The 16881-nt window shown below is 44.6% G+C and overlaps 1 protein-coding gene across 2 annotated transcripts in view; it reads left to right on the top strand.

Moving 5' to 3' along the window:
* The first annotated feature begins 65 nt into the window (after positions 1–65).
* Positions 66–16881, top strand: part of LOC311240366 (ATP-citrate synthase) — a 63129-nt gene continuing 46313 nt past the window's right edge. For both annotated transcript variants that reach the window (XM_084328951.1, XM_084328950.1), the window contains exons 1-5: positions 66–183; positions 3659–3836; positions 5772–5894; positions 9306–9368; positions 10771–10961. In XM_084328951.1, the coding sequence (XP_084185077.1) occupies positions 3678–3836; positions 5772–5894; positions 9306–9368; positions 10771–10961 (536 nt within the window). In that variant the 5' untranslated portion in view covers positions 66–183; positions 3659–3677. The remainder of the gene's footprint in view (positions 184–3658; positions 3837–5771; positions 5895–9305; positions 9369–10770; positions 10962–16881) is intronic.

Genomic DNA, 16881 nt, shown 5'->3' with positions numbered 1-16881 from the left:
GCGGTGTGGACCAATAGGAGAGCAGAGATATCAGCCTAGCCTATCGGCAGATGGGTGACGGAGTCAAAAGTGGAGAGTAGTTCCATGGAGAGCAGCAGTGTTCCCCCCAGCTGGCAGCCTACAAGTCATCCATCCATCCAGCCACAGGAGAGAGACTCTCCGACGGAACACCAGACCATCAAGGTAAACTATAGCCGGTTTTAACTTTACAACATATATATTCTAAATGGACCCAACTTTGTTTCCTGTATGTTATGCAATAACTAGCAGGAAATACACTTGGGTTTATAAGTGTTCCCTAGCAACAGAATTCCAGTGCTTTTCATCGTTTCTCTTCTCTCTTCTCTTTCTCGTGAACTTGACGTATTGAAGGATGGAGTGCATTGTTGCAGTGGATTACAGTAAACCTGACACTTGAATTGCACATTGCACACATTGGATATTTGCAAAAAACAAGACGTTTTTCTCCAAATAACTTATTTGGAATTGATATAAGCAGTTGCCTTCCTTGTCATTAATGTATCATTTTAGGCAGACAGATTCAAGTTATTTGTAATCCAAATGCATACAAATGGGAAGCCCCACCACCTAAAATAAGAAATGAGACATGTTTTCATTCTCTAGCTGATATACTGAGCTCTTGATACAATGACTGACACTAGATAGCGTTGACATTGTATTTGCTGTGTTTTATGGCTGTACATTTGCTTGTTTACATGTGTAAACACTTACTTTGTAAATGCAGAATTAAAACACATCTATAATTCTCCATTTTACAATGGGTTAACAAAGTTAAGAATAGGTCTTTTTCCACCAACAGTCTAAAATTCTTCAAGAATATATGTGAATATACCCCACATTGGTATGGTAAAGAAACAAATCACAGATTGGGGCTTTAAAGTGAGAGGTGAGTCATGCATAACTGTACGGCTTGTGAGACGGGTACACCCTGTAAGACTGGTACAGGTGTGTGTGTCGTGTCTGTGGCTGATTGCCTTTGTTTCTAAACGTAATCATCCTGACTCTCGTTTATGTGATTGCGGAGTAGTCATGATTTTTCATATCTCTGACAGGTCCGCTGCAGAAAGCAAACGGGATGATTTACTGTAGAGAGTCCGGACGGGCGTTGGTTAACCATGTTCCACTGACCTGGTACCAGTGCTGTGGTGATGCAGGGATAGGGATGATTGTTGATCAATACTTTTGACACCAACCCCCATTAATCCCTGTAATAAAAGGGACTGCCAAGGGCTGCATTGAAGAGCAGAGAGTCCAATTAGAGGTGACATCAGTAGGGCTTTTTACTTGATGAACAACATAGAGGAACCTGGCTGAGTGCTCCAGCCTGGCAGGGTTACATAACGGGCACTGGTTCTTATAGTCAGTTGATGAGTTATGGCTGTAACTATTGAGGGCAGTGTGGTTCATAAGCTCAGCTATGGTCTCTCGGAACTGTATTGCTCATTGTTGATGTCCATCTGGTGGTCTGAGGTAAAAACGGTATCAGTGACTATTTCATGAATCCAAGGCCAAATCAATAACGTTGATCAACCGGTAGTAAGTGTTGTGCCACACTGTAACAGATGCAGACAGACCGACGGGGGGGGGGACGGGGGGGGGGGGGGGTAGTAGAGGTTGATATGATGTAATTTAGGTGTCTGTCCATCAAGCAGGATCATCTATTGGTCAAGATTCACTTGGGATCAGTGTACTGTAGTAGGATTGAAACACCTTTTCCATTTCACGAGCTTCATCGAGTGCAACATGCCATCACAGAGCAAGGGTCACTTTGGTAATAAGATTTATGGATGTTCAGTCCGATGTGCCAGTATCCATCTGGCTCCACCACCGTGGGCAAGGACTGACTTGGCCAACAGCTAGAGATCTAGACAACTATTGGAACTACAACTACTGAACCCTGCACAGACTCTGGTGCACCTTCCACAAGGACTCTCACTCTTCATTTACTAACCGTTAGATCTTATTTGTATACACATATTTTATATTTATTGCTAATCTGTTTATTTATACCAGGGTAGACTAAGACTCGGTATGGAGTATTGTACAGAGTAGACTTACCAGTTGTTAGCTATGTATATATCTGCACATGGGGTTGACTTTGGATAGAATCTGTATGGGGGGGCTGTACATGCGTGCATTGTTTTTTTCTTTTTTTTTTTAAATCTTTTTCCCCCGTCTTTTTCTGTTTTTCTCCCCTCCCAATGTTAGTCGTTAGGCAAATTCCCAATCCCCTTCCTGGTCGTTGCGCACCCTACCGTCGGTCTGGGACGGCGGAGACTATCGCATGCTTCCTCCGACACATGTGTACCCAGCCCACCACTTCTTTTCACCTGGCAGCGTGGACTCTCACTGGGAGAGTGTAACATGTGGAAGGTCACACTACCTCCCTCCAGATCCTTCCCTCGCTGTGCAGGCGCCCCGACCGAACTGTAGGAGTTGCTGTTTACAACGACCCGGACCCACCCACCGGCTTCCCTCCCGCTGACTCTGCCAATCGAGCCAATATGACGGCCGGCCAAGCCGGAGGCAACGCTGACAGCCGGATTCGATACCAGTGTCTCTTGCGTTGGTGACAAGCGCTTAGTCCGCTGTGCCACCCAGCCGCCCGCATTGTGTTATTATTGATGGAGTATACTCTCTCTCTCTATATATATATATACACACACACCTTTTTATCCATATTTTATCTTGTCCTTTATTCTTATATATATTAATATTATTTTACCCTGCCTGTACCTCCCCTCCCCTGTGCTGCTATGACCCCTGAATTTCCCCAAGGGGATTAATAAAGGCACATCTTACTGTGTTTTGTGACTTAAGTCTGCGTGCAGTTCCTGCCAGCGGAGTACTCCGCAGCCTGCAACACGAAGAATCATTGGGGTGCTTCTACTCACTGGAGGGGTCCAAGTGGCGTCATTGCAGTGATGCTCCCTCATGCTAAACGTCTCTGGGTCACCTCAAGACGACCTCTCACCCCCATGAGATTACTCTGCAGTTGCAAGTCTGTGACCAGCTAGCTGTCTGGCGGTGTGTTGTTTATCTGGTGCTGTGTTTTAGGAGACTCTTATCAGTTATTTCGAGCTAGACGAGCGCTGGCTCCCGTCTTGTTTTGTCTCCAATCAATGTTCTATATGATGAATGTTGTCTATTTTTGTGTCCCTGTGTCTGTGTCCTCCAGTCTAATTATACACATTCTCTCTCCGCTACATTAGTGATTAGGCTATAGCTTGATGACTCTCCGCAGTACCCTGTTTGTTTGAGTGGCAGATGAGGGCTCATTACTCCATTAGTGTGTACAAGTAGGTCTTGGAAAAACCAACGCTAATCATGTTAGCGTTTGCTTCACTGCCAGTGTTCACACAGGCTGTTTCTGCCTCTGCTGCAGCTGGGCTACCTCTTGAGAGCCAACAAAATAGATGACTGGGCAGGAGGATAAGAGACGTGAATCTGCAGTTTGTGTGTAAGAGGATAGCCGTGTGTCTCCGTATTCCATCATCTGTTACAAGGAACTGTTATCAACTCTAAAGATTCTGGCATCAGAAAATTTGTGTTAAGTCATCCTTGACTTGCTGATAAAACCATGACTTGATCTTTCATTTATCTCTACCTGTCTCTACCTGTCTGTCTCTCCTCTCAGGCCACTCTAAACTGAAGTCATGTCGGCCAAAGCCATCTCGGAGCAGACGGGGAAAGAGTTCCTCTACAAGTACATCTGTACGTCAGCGGCTGTCCAGAACCGCTTCCGCTATGCCAACGTGACCGCAGAGACTGACTTTGAACGGCTGGCACAGGACCATACCTGGCTGCTAACCGAGGTGAGCTACCTACCAACCTGTATCTAGAGACCGGCGTTGAAGATCCGTGTCGACTCCTCAACGTTTGCTCTGATCATAAACACGCAAGCGAGGAAAGACGCTGGTGTTCAGACAAAGGTGTGACTGAGGATGAGCCGATACTGGTATTGGATATCGGGCAGATACCAGGGGTGTTGGTATCGAAGTGTTTCCCCCAATATTAAAGTCTGATGCTCAGAGCCACATGTAACATGTCAGAAATCAAAGCAAAGGACGAAACATGTTCATAATATTAGCCTTTTTTCATCATTAATTCATAGAACCACATTTTGTATCATGACATATTGCCCCAGCCCTACTGTAATAAGTGTATTTGCTTTAAGTGAGGGTGTTTTACAGCATAGTGGAGAGTCGGTGTGCCGTATCATGAATCTATAACCAGCCCTATAACACACGCATACACATTCTAGCCTGTGAAAAAGGACCTCCATCTTTATGGAGACTATTACTTAGGGAGAGTGGTCTCTGGGTGCTCATTAGCAGACTTCACAGCCAGCTGACGGCCTGCACCAGCAGCTCTTCTTTGGCTGAGGGGCTGTAATAGAATTATATTGTGACTCATCTCTCCAAAGGTAGGATCTCTGTCTCTCCTCTGTCATATCTCCCCCCCCCCCTCTCTCATATCTCTACCGGTCTGTAGCGAGGAGCAGATAGAGGGTAGACGGGTGCTGTGACAGGATTGATTAGGGAATTGCATTAACTTTCACCCCCGGCCCCCTCTTCTTCAGCATCACTGGCGTGGTCCCAGATTGTAATGGCTCCACTCTCGTAAGTCATCCTCCCTCTCTCGACTGGCCAATGAGAGGGCGGCAGCGTTGGGTTGGTAGGGCGGGGTCGGATGCAAAGGGACTGAGAGGAAGGGTTCCGTGGAAACGTGTTTGGCTCCTCCGATTTACAACCTGACATCAGGGTGGGGTTGTCCTGCTGACGAACTGTGGTGTAAAAAAGGGAAATGCCAACGATCGATGTTGGCTTCTATTTATAACTTAGATTTCTAAGATACTGTTGTTCGTTCGCTTTCATTAATTTCCTCATTGAGCTGCCTGGTGATTCCGGTGATGACGCCCTCCCCACAAGGTTCTGAAACACATTCTGCCCAGCAGTGCAGGCTTTTTTTTAATTTTTCTAAAATGTTTCTACTAAATAATAACTTTTCAAAAAAATGCCTGTTGTTCATAAAGGTGGTTTAAGTGTTATCTTGTTCAAGTAAGTGGTCTACATGTTAAAATAATAGCTCTACACTCTGATAGCCATCACTGATCTAGAGTGTTTGGTCAGTAACATGGGTCCAGTCCCTCCGCTCTGCAGTAAACGCACAATTTATTTTCTGGTATCCCGTTCCCACTTTATCCAATCGGGAGAGAGCACTCGACTGCAAAAATGGTCTGACACAAATTTAGTTTTAAGCAAATATGTGCTTGGAACAAGTCAAATAATCTGCCAGTGCCGTAGCAAATCTGTCTTGGCAAGATTTCTTGAAATAAGTAAAAATCTCTCTCTCCTGATTGGATAGAGTGGGAAGGGATACCAGGAAATGTATTTTCTGTTTACTGCAGAGCGGAGGGACAGCACCATGTTAATGACCAACACTCCGTATCAGTGATGGCTGTCGTAATGTAGAGTTATTTTAACCACTTACAGCACCTTAACTTTATTTGACATTTTCAGGCAAAGATGTTTTGCTTACTGTGAGCTGTCCATGTCCACCCTGTGTGGAGTTACATTCCTGGTGGTAGTGCTTACTTTACTCCCTAACCCTCTCTGTCTGAACACAGCCAAAACACCAGCATGGCAAACTGTCAATTGGACGGCTCACCATCATTGCCATAGATCAGTGACCGTTGGCACTGCCACTGCTAACACATGATGATGACATGCTGTCTTTCTCTTCTCCAGAGGCTGGTTGTGAAACCAGACCAGCTGATAAAGAGGCGGGGCAAGCTGGGTCTGGTGGGCGTCAACCTGGACCTGAACGGCGTCAAAGATTGGCTGAAATCCCGGCTGATGAAAGAGACTACGGTATTTCATTCGCCCACTATTTCTGTCTCTGAGGCAATAGTGTGTCCACCCACCATGTCTGTCTCCCCCTCCTTCCCCTCCCTTAGGCACACAGAGATGGAGACACACACGCACTTCATTGAATACTACGCCAATCAATATTATTTTGGTACACGCACCACTATATTAAGACTCTCAATGACCTTCCCATCACCCCATGTTATCTATTTGCGCTGCGTGATGCACTTAGTGAGTGAGTGTGTGTGTTCTATGTTTACTGTTGTACCTGATGCATTGCATGGTGATATTACCCACAAACGCCTGCCCATTGTTGCTAATGAGCCTGCTCTCAGTCAGTCCAGTCAGCTGAGATGCGGTGAGTAAACTCATCTAGTCCAGTCAGTATGGCCACACTTGCAACAGATCCATCACTCTGCCTCTCGGACGGCTGCTTGCCTCATAAAGGAGAGCCAGCGAGCAAAGAGAGGGAGAGTCTGCTTCATAAACCATTGGGGCTCCCAGTCTTAAGATCGGCTTGTCTCGTAGAGTCAAGCAGCTGAGGTAATTGGTTGTATGTATCACTTGCCAGACTGTTGATATGAAACTGTCTGTGCCCGCCTGGGGCCATAAATAAGAATGAATGGAGCTACGGCTGTCGGTACGGCGTCTTATCAGTGTACTATTTCATTTTGATTGGTAGGACACTATAAAATCTTTATCTTAAAATAATTCAGCAAGAATTGCTGACTCGTGGTCGGGGCACAATGACAGAACGTTATCACCCTGATCATGTGAGATTTTATCTTCTCAACGGCTTAACTGATCACAGTTGGCCTTGACAAAAGCATCCCAAATTTTGAAGATTTGGATGAATAATGTGTCCCTTGGGGCGCCCTCGTGGCGCACCACGTTAGTGCATTGCACACCTACGCGGCCGTCCCGGGTTCGCTTCCCGGTGACATTTGTCTCATGTCTTCCCCGCCTCTTCCCCCGTTCATCCTCTCCTCATCTGTTGGTCATGTCTGACCATGAAAAGCAATAAATGCTAAAAAATAAATCTTAAAAAAAAAAAAAATGTGTTCCTTCTCAGAGTACATTGATCTTGGTTGAGACGAAAACCTCTTGTTGCGTAATGATTCACACTGTTTCAGCCTCATTTTGTAGCTTAGCGTTGAACAGATTACAGCTGGATAGTAGCGGTGTCACCATGCTGCTTGTCTTTGAGTATTTCTTTATTAATTTTTTTTTAAGATAATTCTTTTATTTCTTTATTGGACAGACCCGGCAGAGAGGAAGGATAGGAGAAGATATGGGGGGAGGACATTCGGCAAAGGTCGCCGGGTCTGGGAGTCGAACCCGGGATGGCCGCGTTGCACTGCAGTGTGTTACGTGGCGCAGGGGTGTAGCTCCAGATTCTGGGCCCCATGAAAGAATGTATTTGTAGGCCCCCAGTGAATGCGAGCGCGCGTAAGCGGGAATCTTTTTGGCAATTTTTTTTATTGATGAAAACGCATAATATGGTTTTCACCTATACATTCGGATCAGCAGTTCAGCACCTGCACTGTTGGTGGGTGAGCCTAGTAAAGGATGTCGCATTGCGTTCATCTTCAATGAATGGACCAATGCAATAGTCTACCAAAGCCCCCCCTCTCTCTCTATATATCTCACACACACACGCACACGCACACACTTCAGAAAGAAACATAGTATCAATGAGAGCATCAATAATACACCTGAGTGATGTCTAGTAAATTTTTTATTTTTTTTTGTCTTTGAGTATTGTGTTGTAACTAGTGAGAAGTGGCAGCAGTATTTTTCTCCTCATGTTTAAACCACATCCTATTTTCTCGTTTGCTTAAGAATTTTTTTTGAAGTGTTCCAAATGAGTTCCTAGTACCAGTACCTCCATACCTCCATCCTTTTCCTATGTTTTGGCTTTCCCAAGTTTAGGTCAAATGGTAAATGGACTGCTTTTATCCAAAACGCTTTACAACTTATACCTCGCATTCACACACCGACGGCGGAGGCAACCATGCAAGGTGCCAACCTGCTCATCGGGAGCAGTTGGGGGCTAAGTGTCTTGCCCCCCCCCCCCCCCCACAGAACTCTGCAACGCCCCAACTCTGGACTCATTAAAAAAAACTCCTCAAAGCCCACCTCTTCAACTTTGCCTTTAACCCCTAATTGCTCACTTTGTATGTTGTGTCTGTCCACTATGTTTGTTACTTTTGTTGTTTTTTTCTCCCTATATGTAAAACGACCTTGGGTCTTCTGAAAGGCGCTATATAAAACTCGGTTATTAAAGTCCTGGTCGACATCATGTACTTGCATCAGCCAGGGAAGGTTGATATGTCGCGCCAATTTGCTTTTCACACCAGCAAACCAGTTGTTCTCTAGTCTCCCGTCTTTCTCAGGAAGCCAGTGGTGGACGTTTGAGCTGTTTTACACAGTAGCTGAATTGGCCCTGCAGCCCGTGAGGAAAGAGTCCCTTTTTCTCTCCCTCAGCCGTCTTTTCTTCTTTCACTTCAAAATGCCACCACTTGTTTTCCTCTCTCTCTCTCTCTCTCTCTCTCTCTGGGTGGCTGCTCTCTCTCTCTCTGAGGTCCCTGGTTGCCTCCTGCCTGCTGGCCTTTAACACAGGCATTGTGACAGCCGCACCGGATGAGCTGTCGCGTGGTGGCGGGGCGGCTCGCCTGCAGCACGACACTGTCTCCTTCTCTCCTGAACCTCCCGCCTCCATTTTGAAGTGGAGTCGGTATAGGTTCTGTCTTTTCATTTAGTATTTCATTTTCTACAGTCCTCAAATGATTCAGTTTTCTTGCCTTAGTCTGCAGCACTGCTGACACTCCTCTCCTAGTTGGTCTATGTGTTCTTCGCTGCTGTTTATCTCTTGTTATGTTGGCTTGACTTCTTTGATGCATGTTTCTTTTCATGTACTCTCTTTCTGTTCATCTCTCCCTATCGGTGCTCACTCGGTGTGTAGGTGAAAACGAGTCATGCTGCATCAAGCCTCCACACACCATAAACAACAGGATGCACACAGATGTGTTGCTTTGTTCTCAACATGTTTTAAAGGGGAACACTCCTCCAAATTAGAAGGAAAAAAGAATAATGATTAAAACAATATGGCATTTATTTCCATGGCCTTAGAAAGTTCAAATCAATATTTGTGAATATTTACTCTCTCCCAAAGCCAGAAACATGAAGTTTTAAGAATCCAACCTGTGATGTCATCAAGTATAAAGACTTATTTTGTGGTCCCATGGGATGTTTGTTTGTATACCCAAATGAGATTAGGGAGAGCGCTGTTTTTGGGACCGTCTTAGACCATAGGAATGAATTCTTAAATTGCACGCAGTTCCCCTTATTTAAATTTTTTTAAAGAAGATTTGATATTCAACACCTCAGTGAATTATTGTTTGTCTTCCTCAGGTGGGAAAGGCCAAAGGGGTCCTAAAGAACTTCCTCATCGAGCCATTCGTCGCCCATAAGCAGGTAAAGCACCTTCAGCACTCGCCTACATGTTGCCGTCGGATGAAAACCACTTATCTCAAAGTGAACTTTTCAATGCATTTCATCCTAGGGTCAAGAAACTGGCTCTCATAATGGTGAGCCATGTAAACATTCATTCTCAGTATTATTACCAAATTCTAGCTAGCCTTTAATTTGTTTCTATGGGCCGACGGCTTGGAATAATCTCCCACTACATCTAAAACAGGCAGCCTCTCTGGATAGCTTTAAAACACAGCTCAAGACCTATTTTTATACTCTTGCTTTTAGCTGATTTAAAAATCCCTGTTGTCATTTATGCTTTTTAGCTATTTTCATAATCATGTTTTGCTATTTTATTGTTTGGTTTTAAACTCCTGCCTTTCTTTTCTTTTACTTATTTTTTTGCTTGTCAAATTTTGTGTTTATTTAAAAATGTTTCCTCTGTTAACTCATTGACGGCCACAAGCTTTCCCCATCTGCACTGGCTAGCGCCAGCTTTTCTTGACCCATTTTCACGATATTTCACGATCTTTGCGGAGCTATTGTATATTCTATATTATAGCTATGGAGACTATAGTATGGCTCATTTGACCGACACTATTTCTAGTCCATGTAAAAAAAGAGTTTGTTTCTACACACTGTAGTTTGTAGTTTATTACACGCTAACGGGGGGGGGGGGGGGGGGGGGTGTAGTAGTCTTACCCCGAAAATGCGATTGTTCGAAAATTGGTTTAGGTCCTGTAAAATAAGACACTGTGATCGTTACAGAAACATGTTTCAGGTTCGGTAAAATAGACATAGAATATACCTTACCTTAGCCAGAAGGTACTCTAAAAAGAATAATTCCAATGATCCCATCGGCGATCGCGATTACTCGTTTATATGTAATTACTTGTGTTTACGGGAAACTATAGGTTTTGAGGCGAGCAGATCTCCTAGCTCCTCCCCTTCAGAGCGAGTCTTGACAGTCCAGTTCAGACATTGTCTCTACTGATCCCTTTCTATCAGAGTTCAAAAGGTAGGCAATACTGCCACCTGGTGAGATTCGATCGGCATTGCAATTCCAACGTAGGCAAATGAGCCAGGGACACCGAGAGTGATCCGGATGACTATTTAGAACGGGGATCAAAGGAAAAATATCAAAGGATCCAAAAACGAGTTTACTCGTTATTGGCGCTCAAGCGTTGGTGGCGAAACACAAGTTTACTCGTTATTGGCCACCAATGAGTTAAGCACTTTGAGCTGCATGAAAGGTGCTACTGTATATAAATAAAGATTATTATTCAATTTACCGGTAGACCGTTTCTAAACACATCCCGTGACTGCCGGGTGTTTTAGTAAGAAAACATTCACACACTTGACACTTAATTCACACGTTTTGTCACTTGTGTCTCCGTTCCTTCAGGAGGAGGAGTTCTACGTGTGTATCTACGCCATGCGGGAGGGGGACTACGTGCTGTTCCACCACGAAGGAGGGGTGGACGTAGGAGACGTCGATGCCAAGGCCAGTAAGCTGCTGGTGGGGGTGGATGAGAAGATCACAGAAGACACCGTCACAAAACAGCTCCTGACCCACGTCTCCAACGATAAGAAAGCGTGAGTTGGACTTGGAGCAGGGTTGATAAGGGTTGGAGAGGACGTGCAGACCTTCAGATATCTATGTAAAAACATAGGATAGGTCTTTTCTATGTTTGAGGAACAATTAAATGGATGAATACAAGAATTGATCTTCAAACATGCATGAGCATTTTAAAAAAACGTATCAAACCATTTTGTCAAAAGTTCTCTTATTTATTCTGTAAAACAAACAGAATAACAAACGGCTTGAGATGGCAGTAACGGATGTAAACTTAAAGCATAAAATAATATGGCTCTCATTCAGATTTCTCAGTCCAAGTCGTCGAAAAAGATTTTGCAGTGTAATTTCTGTATAATCAGTCTAGATTTTAAATCTTCAATGTCAGTGGGGTGACTGTAGGAAGAGTGGTTGCCCCTGTTCGACACGTCTATCTTTACATGTACATTTAGTCATTTAGCTGACTCTTTTATCCAAAGCGACTTACAAGTTCTGTACGACAAGTCATCAATCAGGAAGGGCACAACTCTATCAGCTGAGTTACAACATATCTATCGCACAATTCAAAGCATCTAGCATTTTGTTTGGCTGTTGGCAAGTATTGCTATCAAACATTAGAGCTGCTATGGCAGCTACCAAATGTTCCGGCTAAGGCTAGCGTTGGATGCAACATTACCCCTAATTATTCGTAGCTAATGTCAGTGCTAACACTAGCCAACAGCAATGCTTTGCATTGTGGGGTAGATTAGGAGGCCTGAGTGGCATCATTAATAGCAGGAGCCATACTACAGTCTCCCTTAACTCATTCACGGCCAGCCGTGTAAGCCATCCTTGTACTCAATGGGCCACCGCTGTAAGAGATAGGGATTTTCACTGTGTGCCACAGTGTTTGCAGGGCTATATCTATATTATAGCTATGGAGACAATAAAAATAATAAATCTTTTCATGTATACGTTCGTGTGTTATACCATGGTGAATAGTTTCAGAGTGATCCTGGCTAATTCCTGGTAACTGTGCTATGGAGCGATATGTGAATTTTGCTAAAAGCGTTGGCGTTGCTCGCCTGGACACGCTACTATTTCCAAATCAAAGGTATATAATGGGTATTATGTTTCATCATGAATGCATGAAAGAGGGGGGGGGGTCGTTTTTTGATGTGATCGTCACGTTTTGGAGTACGTTACATATGATCATTGCAATCTATGTGAAATCATTGTTGGATCAAAGTAGGATTGATGTCATATAGTCCTTACCTTTACTAGGAGGTATCCCAAAAATAATATTCCAATTGTCTGATCGCGATTTCCAGTATTGATGTCGGATCGGGTCCCTGACATGAAGTGGCACAACATATGCCTCAAATGTGCTGAGCGTGTTTCGAAGTGGTCGGATGAAGCGATTTACTTGTCTTGATCTAAATTCTCCGGACGGAGTTAGATGTGACACACAGTGTGAAATAAGGTTTCAAAGGGTGGGCGATACTGCCACCTAGCAGGATGCGGCCGGTACTACACTCTAGGGATCTCAAAATGATTTCCTATGGTAACACAGAGGTCTGTGACATTGCATAGAATAAAAAAATCGAATAAAAGAAAAACCCGACTATACTCGGGTATGGCGCTCAACCGCTGGCGAGATAACCCGACTATCATCGGTTCTGTCGCCCAATGAGTTGATATGTAGTGGCTGACATTTTTTCACGGTCAGTATGTTAAGTTATTAATTTTTTTTTACCCAGGGACAGTGCACATTAATAAACATCTTCAGTTTCCACATAAATGTAAATGTGCCAGAATTAGCTAATGAGCTAGTTTTCATCTGTAGTCCCTGCCTACATGCATGTCTTTATGGTGTGGGAGGAAACGAGAGTACCTGGAGGAAACTCATGCGAACACGGGGAGAACATGCAAACTCTACACAGAAAGGCCCCCTGCTGGGGTTCGAACCTAGGACCTTCTTGCTGTGAGGCAACAGTGCTAACCACTGTACCACCGTGCCGCCACATGTCTTGTATGTTCTTGAGCTGCCAAGTTAAAAACCGTGAGCAGCTCCACTGGAGCAAGTGCCTTGCTCAAGAGCACTTCAGCAGTAGTTGAGGGAACGTTACTCAAGTTTCAAGTTTCTTTATTAGTTGACATGCAAAGATACAGAATACCTTCACATGGAATGCTTTTTTCTGTTATGCTCCTATGAGGATCATAGGACGCTTGGATCATACACATACAGCTCATTACAGTAATATTCCACAATTATTACATTTTGTGGAACAAAATATGCATATTCACCACCGCAAACAGACTGGCAGCCGTCATAGGCAGCGCCATTTACGGAAGGAGGGGGGAGTGGGTTGGGGTTGTTACAGGGCTGTAGGGGGGGGGGGAGTGGGGGGGGGGGGGGAGGTGGGGGGGAGTGCACAAGCCAAGTCCTGGGTGGGGGAGGTCTCCCTCACACGAGGCAGCCGTCAGTGCAGCGCCAATGCAGAGGAAGGGGGGGGGGGGGGGGGGGACGACTAGGGATTGGGGTTGTGGGACGCCGCTCGCCACTCTTATCTCCCAGAGAGCCTTCGACTCCAGAGCTCTCGGTTCGACCTTGGTCCAAGAATTTGTTTTGGCTGACTGACTGGCACAATTTATCCCAGCCACGTCCCTTTAAATTTGATTTGAATAGAGTGGAATATAACTCTATTGATTTGAGTGGAGTGAGTTTTAACAACTCCGTCCAAATGACTGAATGCATTATTAGTCCAAGTGTCCAAGTGTCTTATCAGTTCATTTTGGTAGATCCTGTGCGCGGTAAACAGATCCAAAATCTTCTTATTGCAGTCCAAAAGCTTCGATAATCCAAATAATACCACGTCTTCAAGTTTGTAGCCCAATTATGATGTCCCAATAGGCAGAGAGGGTTAGTCTTATTCTGCTTCTTGAAGAAAATATGCAATCCACTGATTAGATCCATTTAGAGTTGATTTGAGTATAGTCCGGCCACCGGCACGAAGCAGGGCATAGCAGCGTCAGGCTCCATGGTGCAGTAGAGGCGGCGGTAGGAACGGCCTTGAAGGCCTTGGGAGAGAGGAAAGAAATGCGACTTGTCTCTGCAAGAGGTGGGAGGTGGGTGTGGCTTCCTCTCAGATTCCTCTTGTCATCTGGGGATTCACACAACACGGGTCACATATTTTATTCTCTAACTTTCTAGGTTATCACCTAATTGGAAGAAAAGGATTACTTTATTGTTAATGTACACAATTTAGTCTTTTCGCATATTCCTCCAAGTCACGCATACGAATATGCATTTCATCAGAGGTCAGAGGAGCGCAGGGTCGCTTTTTCATTAATCATTATTGCCATCAGCGATACTGTCAGCTTATTCATAATGATTTGTTCTAACGGCTCAGTAGTGTGCATCACAAAATCTGTGAGAGGCATGAGTTCCCTAATAATGAAACCCAGGAGAGCACCTACATTGTACTTTTATATTGTTTGGCTTGTGGCCAGCTGGAAAACAAGAGCGCTTCAAGTGACGGAGCACTTTCAGCTAATGCAGTAAAAAATGCGGCTTGGTGGGGGTTGACGGGACGAAGGATGGAAAATACGGAGGGCGGGTGGGAGGGATCCATTAGACAAATGAAAAAAAGTCTCCTTTCGATCACCCTCTCCCTGCCCCCTTTCCACTGCCGTCTCATTCAGAGCACGTCCCTCGGATGGGTCTGATGGAGTGAACCCCTCCCCCTCTTCCCAGCAGCGCTGTTTGTTGGCAGGTTCTGGCTGGACTCACTGTCTTGGCTGACATTGAGGAAGATGGCTCTATGTCCACTCTGCCAGCCCCTTACTTGCCTATCATCTGGTTACCCCTTACCTTTTATTAAAACAAATGTTGCCTTTATTTAACCCTTGTGTCTGATGAGGACAAATTTGTCCTGAGATTCTTATTATTTTGATAATTTTGCAGTGGTTATGTTATGTTTGTAGCCAATATATGTGGCAAAGGTGTGTATCTTTGAATGATCTTTAAAGATTTTAAACTTTTTTTTTTAAACTACTTTCATTCAGCCTGTATAATTTAAAGTTACACTCTGACTAAATTAAATCTTTTTCAAAAACGCCATTAAAAATATGTTTTATATTAAATAATTTTCCAATATCTTTTTTAACTTCAGCCCTTATCATAACCACCACATATTCAATAATTTTTTGAATTTTAACGCTTTAAATGCTAGTGTGTGATGGCATCACAAATTATTGTTAAAAACACAAAGTGAAATATTTTCAATATCAAATGCAAAGTAGATTTTTTCCTTTTATTACAGATTAACATATGTCAATGATTAGCAGATTTTGATGGATTTAATTTTTTATGGCAATTTTTTTAAGAGCGTCACGCTCTTTTCCCATCTTTACTCAATGGCGCCAGCATTATTTTTTTTTATCTACTTTTTCTCCTATCTTTTTTAATATTTTCCTCTCATCCCAATTTGTCGTTATACCAATTCCCCCCTCCCCTTCCTGGTTGTTGCGCGCATTTGCCCCCTACTTGCCGGTCTAGGGAGCCCTGAAGAGTCTATCAGATGCTTCCTCCGATACATAGGAGACAGCCAGCAGCCTCTTTTCACCTGGCAGCGAGGACTCTCATTGGTGAAGTGTAACGTGTGGGAGGGTCACACTACCTTCACCAGTTCCCTCCCTCACTGTGCAGGTGCCCCGACCGTCCTGTAGGAGTCGCTGTTTACAACGACCAGAATACCACCCATGTTTTAACTCAAAACTGCGATCGTTACCGAAAGCAAGTTTTAGGTCCGGTAAAATAGACATAGAATATACCTTACCTTAGCCAGAAGGTACTCTAAAAAGAATAATCCCCAGTGATCCCATCGTCATCGCTCTGTCCCCACACAACTATTCCAATTCAAAAGGTAGGCGACCTGGCAGCGTCTATACTTCCCACAAGCAAGTTGTCCTTTTGCGCGGCCTGATTGGCCACTGACGTTTCTGGACATGTGCGCCCAATCGTGTGACTGCAAGTTCTTTGGACAGTTAAGCTTAGGCGCTCTTTCGAAGTTGGTTAAGGTTAGAGTTTGTCTTAGAGCATGGCGATAGAACGCCAGCCCTGATTCCAAACTCTAACCTTAACCAACTGCGAAAGAGTCACCTAAGCTTAACCAGTGATAAACTAGGCGTTAGGTCGTTTGCAGGCTGTTCGACGCGGAAATGGGCTAAGACACTGCTCGTCATGCGATTGGGCGCACATGTCGCATGACCAGAAACGTGCGTGGCCAATCAGAGCGCAAAACGGGAACGCGGAAGGACAACTTGCTTGTGGGAAGTATAGACGCGACCTGGCAGGATTCGATCGTCATTTCAATTGTAACATAGGCAGATGAGCCAGGGAGGCCCAGGGAGCTCCGGACGAGTGTATAGAACGGGGATCAAAGGAAAAACATCAAAGGATACTCTGGTTTTGGCGCCCCCCCCAGAACCTGACATGAGAAGTTGAGTTACTCTGGGTCACAGCTCTCTCCACAGGCCAGTCAGAGTATTGACAGCAGAGCTGATATGGGTCAACAAGGCACCAAGCTTGCCTGCACAGCTGACGGGCAGGAGAGGAGAGGAGAGCAAAATACTGCTTCCCTCCTCTTGCAACCCCCCCACACCCCAACACACACCCGTCATTGCTGTTTTGACAGGAGGAAGCAAATTAGATTTTCTTCCCTCTAGCAAGGCTTCTGCAGCTAATTTACAGGTGCTGGTTAGTAGCCGCTGGACTTTAGCCCCCCCCCTCCCCCCCTTCCTTTAATGATGTTGGCTGCTGTTTTCTTTGTGACTCACTGTTTCAGATGAAATATTTTGACATTTTAATTGTGATGCTGTTATTGTACATTTTCTCAGGGGATCCTATTAATCCAAAACAACCGTTGTGATTTGGAGGATCAGGAAAGGGGGCAGGGC

Source organism: Notolepis coatsorum (assembly GCF_963971535.1).
Source record: "Notolepis coatsorum genome assembly, chromosome: 14".
Lineage (NCBI taxonomy): Eukaryota > Metazoa > Chordata > Actinopteri > Aulopiformes > Paralepididae > Notolepis > Notolepis coatsorum.
This window is presented reverse-complemented; position numbering and strand designations above follow the sequence as displayed.